Source organism: Trichosurus vulpecula, chromosome 6 (genome assembly GCF_011100635.1).
Source record: "Trichosurus vulpecula isolate mTriVul1 chromosome 6, mTriVul1.pri, whole genome shotgun sequence".
Taxonomy (NCBI): Eukaryota; Metazoa; Chordata; class Mammalia; order Diprotodontia; family Phalangeridae; genus Trichosurus; species Trichosurus vulpecula.
The window spans coordinates 132,982,909-132,994,444 of NC_050578.1; the positions used below are offsets into that span (position 1 = coordinate 132,982,909).

Here is an 11,536-nt window from a genome sequence, read left to right on the forward strand (position 1 = left end):
AGTGATTAGATAGAAACATTAAGGTGTTAGGCCCTCTGTCGCCTTCACATTGCTTCCACCAGGAGGGATGTTTCCAGCATGGGCATTTGGTGGCTTGGCAGACTTCAGTAAGCATCGACTCTCCCTGTAGCACGCTGATTTCTCAGCTTCTCAGCCTACTCACCTCCCATGAGCTCCTCCTCCACCCAGCCGCAGCCAGAGATATCCTTGATATTGCTGTCACCCACAGAGGCGTCACCTCCATGTTCAAGAATTCTGGAATCCTCTTCCCGGCCACAATTGCTTGGCTTTTCCGCTCTGGGCCTTGCCTTACCAAACCCTGCTTTTCACCTGTACCATGGTCTGATCTCTTGACCCCCCCCCCCCCAATACTCTTGCAGGTCGTCTCCCCTACAGTAGACATTCTTTTCCTGTTTTGACTCCTTGAAGAACCAATTCAATTCTACTCTGTCCTCTCTTGAATTCTTTGCCCCCTTCTCATATTGCCAGCTGTGCCCAGCCAGGCCTTAGTCTCGACCAGATATGGGGAACTTACAGCCTCGAGGCCACGTGTGGCCCTCTGGGTCCTCAAGTGCGGCCCTTCAACTGAATCCAAACTTCACAGAACAAATCCCCTTAGCAAAAGGATTTGTTCTGTAAAACTTGGACTCAGTCCAAAGACTACACCCAAGGACCTAGAAGGCCACAGGTTCCCCACCCCTGGCCTTGACCATGCATCACTTTCTCTCCTACACATGTGCTACTGAGCAAAGGTGGAGAAAATCGCACAACCATTTTGACTGGGCCCGGTACAGATTTATGTTACCCAACCTCCCCTGGGCTCTCACTGCTTCTAGGCATTCCTACCATGCCTCCCTAATCAGCTCTCCCGTCCTCCACAGAGGCTCCTCACATCTTCAGTGGCCCTCCCTCTTCTCACTCTCTCAGCTGAGAATGTCGCCTCCTACTGTACAGAAAAGCCCGAGGATACTTACCGTGACCTCCCTTTTCTCCCCTGTTTCTCATCTCCTACGCCATTATTGTCGTCTTCATTCCTGTCTCATGTGACGAGGTGTCGTAGTTCTTAACAAGACCGACCCCTCATTCAGGCAACCTGATTCCATCCTGTCTCCTTCCACAGATGGCCCCCTCCGTCATCCTACTTTTTCGCTGATTTTCAGTCTCTCGTCTTTACTGGCTCATTCTCTGTTGCCTGCACATATGCCTATCCTGAGTATACCTTCTAGATCCTTCCGTCTCCTTTAAACATGGTCCTTTATCTCCTGTGGCCTTTGTAGTGAAACTCAAAAAGGCTGTAGGTGCCTCTACTCTCCCTCCTTTCTCTTCCCTCAGTCTGGCTTCTGACCTTGTCATTCCGCCAGAATGGCTCTCCAGAGTTACTAGTGATCTCTCCGTTGCCAGATCCAGTGGCCCTTTCTCAGTCCTCGTTCTCCTTAAGCTCTCTGCATGCCGCCTTTGACGCTATGGATCACTTATTCCTCAGGGATACGCTCTTCTGTCTCCTGGTTTCCTCCTCCCTCTCTGACCTCTCCTGCCTCCTTTGCTGGATCCTTCCCCAGTTCATACCCTCTAAGTGTTGTGTCCCACAGGGTTCTTCCTGGGCCCTCTTCTCTTCTCCCTCCATACTACTTCACTTGGTGATCTCATCAGCGCCTATGATTGAATTACCATCTCTAATGCTGATAATTTCCAGATGTTCTTACACTGCCCCAACCTCTGCTGACCTCCATTGCTCACATCTCCCACTGCCTTTCAGACATTTCTTCCTAGATCTTCAATAGACATCTGAAGCTCAGCATGTCCAAAATGGAACTTTCTCTTTCCCCCTTAAGCCTCACTCCCATCACCTTCCCTATTACTGTGGAGGACACAACCACCCTCGGAGTCCCTCAGACATTCCACCCAGAAGTCGTCCTGGAAGTCACAGTCTCTCGTCCCCCATGTCCAGGCTATTGCCGAGGCCCATCAGGTTGACCTCTGCAGCATCTCCTGAACGTGCCCCCTCTTGTCCTCTGCCCCCGCCCCCAGCCTGGTGCAGGCTCTCACCACCTCCCGCCTGGGGCAGGGTGGGGAAGCCCCAAGCTCTGCTGAGAGGGAGGGAGATGTGTTCTGCTGGCTGTTCTCGGGGGCCAGCTGTGGTCACTTCATGTGACTCTTCTTGGGCTTTTCCGTGTCCTTTCTCTTCACGTTTTCTTAGAGTACAATACTGAAATTCTGTTGCATTCACGTACCACAACTTGTCAGGACACCTATTTGTTTACAGCCTTTACTGCTCCAAAAATTGCTGCTACAAATGTTTGGTGACATTGGGGGCTTTTTTTCCTCTTACCCCATTCCGGTGTGTGCTTGGCAGTAGGATCTCTGGGGATGAATATTTGAGTCATTGTCTTTGGAAAATTCCACAGTTTTTCCCAGAAGGATGGGACCAATCCTTTCACAATCACAGCAAGTGTGTCAGGGAACCTGTTGTTTGAAACCTGCCTCTGTCACATCCTCTTTCCTGTTTCCTCAAGCTCTCTACCTCATCTCCCCCAACCTCCTTTTTATTGCCCACATTGTATCATACTTTGCATTGCTCCACACGTTGGATTCGGCCAGGGGAATAGAAGCTGTGTAAGGGAGAGGCCTGCGGGCTTATTTGTCTTGATGTTCTCTGGTCTGTCCCAGTTCCTTGCACGTGGTAGGATTTTAATAGGGATGGTTCTATTCCCACCTTTGCAATCCAAAATACAATACAAGGTGGCAGTAGAAAGGAGGTAGGGGGAGAGGGCTGCTTGTAAACTGACTGAATTTTTAGGGCTTGCTGAGAGACGAATCTAGGAGGTCTGGCACCACCCCGAATTTTCACATCGAGACAGAAAACTATATTTCTCTGTCCTATTATGTCCAGCTAAAGGAAAAGTAAGAAAGAAAAATGAGAAGAGGAAGAAGGAAGAGGGAAAATGGAAGGGGGAGAGAAGAAGAAACCAAGAATTTCCCTGGGGTCTGAGGCAAGCTGGTTTAATAGCAGTGACATTATTCCAAGTTCTAAAGCACTAAAACTCCTCATTGATGCTGTTGGACACGTAAGGAAATGAGAAAGGGGCCGAGGAGGGCCGGACAGATGCTCGAGGGGGTGCTTGTTGCCACTTTAGAGAGCGGAAATTCTTCAAATGTATACTTCCTAATCCACAGCATCGCACTAATGTTAAGTATCTTAATTATTTTCTCTGCTTGCTATAATTTTGTTGTCTTCGTTTGATCTTGGTAGCATTGCGACTCCACTAACAATGGACATGTATGCTTGGACCAGGGAACAAGCTGTTCTGTATAATGGAATAATTCTTGCTGCTCTTGGAGTGGAAGCAGTCATTGTTTTCATGGGAATTAAAGTCCTTTCCAAAAAGTAAGTCATCATCTTTTTGTGTTTTGTTTCCAGTCTAGCCATTAAAATAAAAATACAGAACGATTGAGTCACTTGGTGACTTGGAGGGAATTGGGGGAATGCAAGTTTATGTGGCTGTTTCTGGGGCCTGGTTCCAGTTATCTTAGATCTAAGGTGGGGAGAGTGCTGTCGGGGGTGGTGTTTGTGTTAGCATCAAGTCTGTGAGTTACTGTCCTGGGAACGGTGGGGTGCTACCCATGTTCCCTCTCTTACATTGGTTATTCCCTCCTCACTTGGGGTCAGGCCAAGGCTACTTGGCATCACTTCTCAGCCATTAATTGTAGAACACTGGCCTATATGACAAAAATGGGCAAAAATCTTAGGTGACCCAAACACTGTTGATAACTCCCTCAAGTCGTTTAACTTTGAATTAATGAGTCTGTTTTTTTTCCCAGAACCGGAGAGCGCGTGCTTCTGCTTGGAGGATTCATAATTGTCTTAATCGGATTCTTTATCTTGTTACCTTGGGGAAATCAGTTTCCAAAAATACAGTGGAAAGGTATTCTCTTGATTATAAAAACTTTTTTTTATGTACTTAAGCTACTTTTGTTTTAAAATAACTGTGCTGTGCTTACTTTTTAGATTTACATAATAACTCCATTCCTCATGAGTCATCTGGACAAAGAGTTCTCTATTTTTGGAAGTTATCAACAGGAAATTCCAGTGAAGCTCCAACTGGCTGCCCAATGGAGCAGTCCTGGTGTCTCTCTACCCCAGTGATTCACCTGGCCCAGTTCCTCGTTGCTGCCATACTAATAGGGATGGGCTATCCAGCCTGCAATGTTATGTCCTATACCTTGTACTCAAAAATTTTGGGGCCAAAACCTCAGGTAAGAGAATTACAGAGAGGCTACAATTAAGGTCTTTTAAAACTGGCAGGTTTTGCTACATTATTTCAAAATGGTCTGATTGACAAATTCTTAGATTATTTGACAGTTTAAATCAAGAAAATAGACTTCTGTAAGAGTTCATCTTATGCCGAGGTTTTCCAAAATGTTCCTAGAAACTCTGAGGTCAAAATCTTGTTTCCCTGGCTAGAATGATAGCAAAGCTCCCCGTCCAAAGGTCATTCTTCAGAGTTGATCAGGAAGGGGCTTTGGGCCCTACAGACCTGTGTGTGCACATGACTGTGGAAATGCAGCAAAGCCTTGAAAGTTTTGAGTAACAGTACTACAGAAGGCCACCAGATGGAAACGCTTCTTCATGAATTGGCCTTTTTTTTTGTAAATTGAGACAGTGTTTTTCATGTAGGAGAGCATGATAGTTATGTGCTTTTCACCTATGAAAAGAAAAGACAGTATATGAAGAATAGGCTAGATTTTGGAATTAAAGACAAAAGTTAAGATACCATTTCATAATGAATTTGGGCAGTAGTTATCCTCTTAAAAAAGAAAAGTCTAGAAGGTTATGTATTTCTTAAAGAGCAACATCAGTACAAACTCTCTGAGGCATTTCACAAACACTCAACCAAGTCTCAGAGACTAGGGTTCCATATCTGTTGTTCTTCATTGGTGTCTGACTCTCAGTAACCCCATTGGGGCTTTTCTTGGCAGACACTAGAATGGTTTGCCATTCCTTCTGGAGCTCATTTGACAGGTGAAGAAACTGAGGCAAACAGGGTTAAGTGACTTGCCCAAGATCACACAGTAAGTGTGAGGCTGGATTTGAACTTGGGAAGATGAGTTTGTTGTCTGTTATTTTTGCATGAATTCAAATAAAATGTGAGTAGTAAATATTATTTATATAAACAGTATTAATGATTCATGAAACTGGAGTAATGTTGCTGAACTAAATATAAAGCTAGTCTTTCATTCCAGTGTATACCTGAGGCATCTCTGTAAACCATGTTAAACTGTGTCAAAGGGTGAAAAAAACAATATAGCAGGGAGGAATTCGTTGACTTAATTGAGAGGATCTGAGGAGGAGGAGGAAGACTTGACTTTTAATTGAGCCTTCTGCTGCTGATAGCTTTTTTTCCCTATTTTGTTAACAAAAACTAAAACCTGTGTTTAACTTCTTTCTTCCCCCCAGGGCATCTATATGGGCTGGCTAACAGCTTCTGGAAGTGGAGCCAGGATTCTCGGACCAGTGTTTGTTAGCCAAACGTATACTTACCTAGGGCCGCGATGGTCATTTAGCTTAGTCTGTGGGATGGTTTTATTAACTATCATGCTTTTGGGAGCAGTTTATAAGAGACTTATTGCTTTTTCTATAAGGCATGGAAGGGTCCAAGAGGAAGCTTAGGAGAGTTGAGGTGAAGAGTTACCTGATTTATGGGACCACCTCACCACAGGCCATTTCAAGGTTGCTGGGAGAGTGAGAGCTTGGTTTCCAGAAAACCAGGTGATTTTCCTGAAGGCTCAGTCAATGTTCTGTGTCTTGTGACATGTATTAAACACAGGCTAAATTCTGCCCCCCTTGCTTTGTACCATAGGGCAAACTAACCGTTTTTAGACTATAACCTTCCTCTGTACAAGGTGAAACAAAGGTTCTCTCTCACCTGAACTAGTGAACAGACAGCAATATGTACATGCTTGGCAACTTTCTCCCATTGTGAGCTGCGCCTGCTTTACTAAATCAGCTTTGAATCAGGCTTACGCTTATGTCGGAGAACAAAAATGCAGAGACGATTACAGTGTGAGTCAGATGGGCTATAGCTCCAATTTTCATACCACAAGAAATTCAGAAATGTGTATGCAACAATTATGTTCTTGTCACGCCCAAGTCTTCTTGACCCTGTTTGGGGTTTTCTTGGCAGAGATACTGGAGTAGTCTGCCATTTCCTTCTCCATTTCATTTAACAGATGAGGAAAATGAGGCAAACAGGGTTAAGTGACTTGCCCGGGGTCACACAGCCAGGAAGTGTTTGAGGCCACATTTGAATTCAGGAAGATGAGTCTTCTGGACTCCAGGTCCAGCTCTCTGTGCACTATGGCACCATCTGGTTGCCTGTATTATACATTATACTGTAGGGCCACTCTTGGGTCAAGACCCCCTTGGTTCAAGTCCCATCTCTGGCGAATCCTGGCTGTGTATCTCTGGGCAGGCCTCTTAACTTCCAGTGCCCCAGACAACTCTCCTTGTTAAGAATGACTACGAATGCAGAATAAGTGCCCATCTGCCTTAGCAGAGGAAGTTTCCTCCTTGGTACTTCCTGACACCAGACACTATCTGTCTGTCCCCCTGCCTCCAATAGTACATGTTGTAAACCATCTTACAGATTTACCTGTGTGTCTTTCATCTACCCAGCCCTTCCTCAAAGTCCCAACAGCATGCAAAGTACTATGTCAGGTGCTAAGGGAGGCACAGTTGGTAGGAGCACCCCAGCCTCGAAGCTCTTTCTTAGTAAGAGAGGTGGCACAGACGACCAGGCCCACATAGAGTAAGTGATAGAGAGAAAGCCAGCAAGAGAGCCTGTAAAGAAGGGCTTGTAGGGCCTGTCACTTCTGGACACAGAGAATCAGGGAAGGCTTCATGTAAGAAATGGCGTTTGGGCTCACTTGGAGAGTGGTCAGATTTCAGCTCCAGAGGCAGAAGTGGGGGCACTTATGGAAGAGCAGGGCCCCAAGTGGGCATCAGGAGAGTGTCGGCATTAAGAATATGAGTTTGCTTTCTGACCAGATTGAGAAGGGAGAGAATTTAGAACTGAAAATAAGACAATTGAATTTTTTCTTTTTTTTTTTTAATATTTTTTTATTTTTAGTTTACCACACATGGTTCTGCGTAATTTTGAGATCCAGATTTTCTCCGCTCCCTCTCCCCTCCCTCCCCAAGACGGCATGGAAGCTCATATAACTACCATGTATAACTTTGCATTGAATTAATTTATACACTAGTCAAGTTGTAGAGAATAATAAGAATACTGTAAGGATTTTTTGGAACCAAGTTGTAGAGGGCTGTGACTGCCAGGCCAAGGAGCCTAGAATTTATTTGGTAAACAGGGACCCAAGGTCCCTTTAAAGGCTTCCTTAATTGAAATCCACTCCCAGGCAAAGACAGAAATACCGTTGGATTTCATTTCTTATGAAGTTATTTGTTTCCTTTCATTACTAATGAACAATTTACTTAGTATAGATACACTTATATCTGCACGTACAGAAAAGAAATTTAAGAGAACAAAGTTGTTGACACGATAAAACTCTGATTGAATGCTCTGAGCCTCTATTTAAACCTGAAGGAAGGTTAGTGTTTTAGCACCTGCATCTCTCAGGAGGGGGCAGAGGGAAGAGAACAGTGATCAGGTTATAATTATCATAATTTGGAGCAGAATAATCTTAGTAGATGAGAGACGTTTGGGAGAAGTGCAAAGTCCTCGTGGTTCAGACTCTTAATTCTATTGGTCTGTCTGTGTTTACCCTGCCTGAGCTACACTACCTAAGTAAACATTTCTACCTCCACAGTAAAGAGCCATTTTCAAAGGATCTGAATAGCATGTGTGGGCTTGAGAAGAACACTAGGTGCTGGAAATGAAGGTTCATTGACAGAGTGCAAAAGAACCTTCAAATGATTTTCCTAAGCCAGTTTTCTCCTATGAGCCCTGAGTGTTTTTACTGCTAGTTGTGATGCTATGATTTGCACTTTAACTGTACCGAGTTCAACTTGATTTCTCGTAGCTAATTCTTTCGTGTGATAAGTGAAGTTGTTAATATTGGCTTAGTTTGCAGATTTCTTTACTCGGGGCTGTTTTCACTACCCATTGTGCTTCCCACATCAGGATCTCCCTTCAGCTAGGTAGATAGACCACATTGGGGCCACTCGATTGGGTTCACTCACCCATGCCATCTGGCATGCTGCAGATGCCATAGGCTTCCCCAGCTTGGGCAGTGACTAATTCTAGAAGAAGAATCCACCCCTTAGTGCTTGAAGTGGCCATGGAGAGAACAAGGGAGCTTGAGGAAGAGCAGTGAGTGTAAATGTAAGGATTATACTAGATCTTAGCTGTGACACAAGCCTGTCCAGTACAGGATTTGGAATTGCCCAGTCCTACCTTGCTCCTGCATTGAAGGGCATCACTTTCTCAGAGGGGCTTATTGGACCAGGTGTTTTCAGTAAGCACTAAATAATCATTTACTGTGTACCCCAAACTATGATGCCGCAAGAAACATAGGCTTTGCTCTCCAAAAATTCACATTCTGTTGAGTATCCTCACCAAGTGATAGTTTGGGGGCTGGGGAATAGCTGATAAAGGGTAAACTGCAATGTTTTTTGGACTAAAACAATTGAAATATCTTGTGTTTCAAACTAAAAGTCACACGTAGGCTCATCAGTTAACCACCAGGGCCTCTCTGGTACGTACCTAGCTTTACGTATTGTTGAGTCATTTTTAGTTGCGTCCAACTCTTCAGTGACCCCATTTGGAGTTTTCTTGGCAAAGTACTGGAGTGGTTTGCAGTCTCCCTGTCCAACTTATTTCACAGATGGGGAAACTGAGGCAAACAGGGTTAAGTGACTTGCCCAAGATCACACAGCTAGTGTCTGAGGCCGGATTTGAATCAAATCTTCCTGACTTCTAGACTGGACCTCTATCCACTGAGCAACCTAGCTCCCCAATACTTACCTTATGGCTTGAGTGTAGATAGAAATCAGTTTTAAGATTAAGGGTGAAGATTGAATTTCTGTTATTTTCATAGTATTTGTAACTAAGGGACAAGTTCTGTGATAACTTTTTAAAAAATCTACTAAAGGGGCAGCTAGGTGGCACAGTGAGTAGAGCACCGGCCCTGGAGTCAGGAGGACCTGAGTTCAAATCCGGCCTCAGACACTTGACACATGTACTAGCTGTGTGACCTTGGGCAAGTCACTTAACCCCAATTGCCCTGCCAAAAAGCAAAAAAAAAAAAAAAAAAAAAATCTTCTAAAGATATTTCCCTTTGGCTTTTCAAGGAACACTAACTTACAGAGTTGAGTTTTTAAATCTTATTTACTGACAGTGTAAAAGGTCCAAACAAAAACAGAGAAAAGGAAATGCCAGTGTCCTTAATATTGTAGAATGTTGTGGAGAATCCCATGGTTTTCTTTGGCCAAGGACGTAGTTGACTACCATGATAAGTCTCAAAGGGGGCAGAATTGAAAAAAGATGGTAGGTCCTTATGGTATGTTAAACTATTTCCAAAAGTAAATTAAACTGTTTGAAAGAAAAGAATACATTCAACTCTGAGTGCTTCTGGTAACTACTGTGGAATATTTTGTGATTATGTCTTTTAAATTATGAATTCTCTCTTTTATGATAAATATCTGGTTTATATGTCTCTGTGTGTGCATATTTATATGTTGTGGCTTTTAAATTCAACAGTGATGCCTCTTAAGTACATGCTTCAAATGCACTTCCTTGTTATGGAGCACATTGAGCAGATGTTCTGTTCGCTGAGTGTGTCCATGAGTACCTCTTGGGATTTTACATTTGATCTGGTGAGCTGCTGAAGATTTCTGAGCATGGTGACGTTTGTGTTGTGACAACAGAATGGACTGGAAATTGGTGCCACAGTGAATAAAAAGCATGTTGGATGGAGAGTCTGGGGAGAATGAGTGAAAGCCGTCAGAGCTCTGGCCAGTGTGTACTTCAGAGGACTGGTGGTGAAGGGAGGAAGCCAGCTCTCAGTGCTGTGTTTGACCTGAGGTTGATTTGTTTTGCTTAACTATGCTGTTCAATAAGGGAGCGTCATCGGGAAGTGACAACAATGTAAAGATATCAATAAAACTTAGTTTTTTTCCTAAGGAGACCGTAGTTTGGATCCTACTTGCTAGCTGTGACAATAGGTCACTTAACCTCTTCTGAACTTCTCTTTCCTCATCTCTAAAATAGAAATAATACTGGCAAAGCCTTGCCCAATAGGAGATAAGGTATTTATCCATCTCAGATTGTGTAGAAATGTGAACAATTAATAGGCATTCATTCTCACCTCTGTCCTTACAACTCTTGTGTGCCTTACACCCTCCTCTCCGTGTCCATGTTCTGGTTTCCTGTCCCATTGTGCCCGCTGGGATCTCTGCTTCATCGTTGAAAAATTCCTTTTACTCATATTTCATCTCACATTTTTTCCATCTTCTGGTGCTCGTGGAAAGGCTGGCCACCTGCAGAAGACGTTGATTCTCTGCCAACCACCTTTTATTAGTCCTCAGTAGTCTTTGTATCACTGGACCAAAAGGAGACAGCGTATTATGTGTTGCCTCTCGGTTCATCAGCTTCCTCAACTCCAGCGACCTGCATCATGACCACCTTCAGCCATTCTGGGGTATGGTCACCTCAGAGGTTTTCACCCTCACGCATAACTGTGCGACGTCCATGATCTTGATAAGAAGTTTTGGAATTCTGCTCTATCATCCTGTCCTCCCATTTCCTCGGGCCTCCTAAACCTAGACCTTGTCCTTGTCTCAGCGTTCAGTCCACATCTTCCTCTTCTCCCACTCTTGCTTCAGCCTCACATCTTTGCCCAATGGTTGACATATTTAAGTATACAATGCCCTCTTTCCCCAATCTCAGCTAAGAACATCGCCTCATTTTAGACTTAAGTTCCCTCCTTTCTCTTCATCTCCTATCGTTCAGGTGCCTTTGACCACTCTCCACCCATTTCTCACACGAGGAAGTGGCCTTACACCTTTCAGATGATCCCATTCGATCCTGGCTCTCCCAATACATCACCTTCTCCACCATCCCTGCTCTCTCTTATTTTCTATCTCTCTGTCTACTGGCTCATTCCCTCCTGGATACAAACATGCTTGTGTCCCCCCAAACTGGAGAAAAAAAAACCCTCTCCACCATCCTCTGTCTTCCCGACTGAGCTAAAAGGCCATCTACAGTAAGTGCTTCCACTTTCCCTCCTTACTACCTTCTCCAACTTTATCATCCCACTGAAATTGCCATCTCTAAAATTACTAATGATCTCTTAACTGCCAAATCTAGCAGTCTTTTCTCAGTCCTCATCCTCCCTGACTTCATTCTCTGAAGTCTTTGACGCTTGATCAGTGATACTCTCTCTCCTGGTTTTCCTCCCACTTCTTGGACGGCTCCTTCCCAGTCTCCTTGCCTGGATCCTCCTCCAGATCATACCCTCTAACCATAGGTGTACCTCAGGGTTCTGTCCCAGGCCCTCTTCTTCCATGATCTCATGAGCT

At 44.3% G+C, this 11,536-nt stretch overlaps 1 protein-coding gene across 3 annotated transcripts in view; it reads left to right on the top strand.

Annotated features, from left to right (window-relative positions):
* The window catches only part of MFSD8 (major facilitator superfamily domain containing 8), a 32,167-nt gene that overhangs the window by 18,187 nt on the left and 2,444 nt on the right, over positions 1–11,536 (top strand). The window contains exons 8-11 of one of the 3 annotated variants that reach the window (XM_036762759.1): positions 3,251–3,385; positions 3,820–3,923; positions 4,007–4,254; positions 5,456–8,864. In XM_036762759.1, coding sequence (XP_036618654.1) covers positions 3,251–3,385; positions 3,820–3,923; positions 4,007–4,254; positions 5,456–5,668 — 700 coding nt within the window. In that variant the 3' untranslated portion in view covers positions 5,669–8,864. Of the gene's footprint in view, positions 1–3,250; positions 3,386–3,819; positions 3,924–4,006; positions 4,255–5,455; positions 8,865–11,536 lie in introns of those variants that run through there. The other 2 variants (XM_036762757.1, XM_036762758.1) reach the window with 2 other exon arrangements.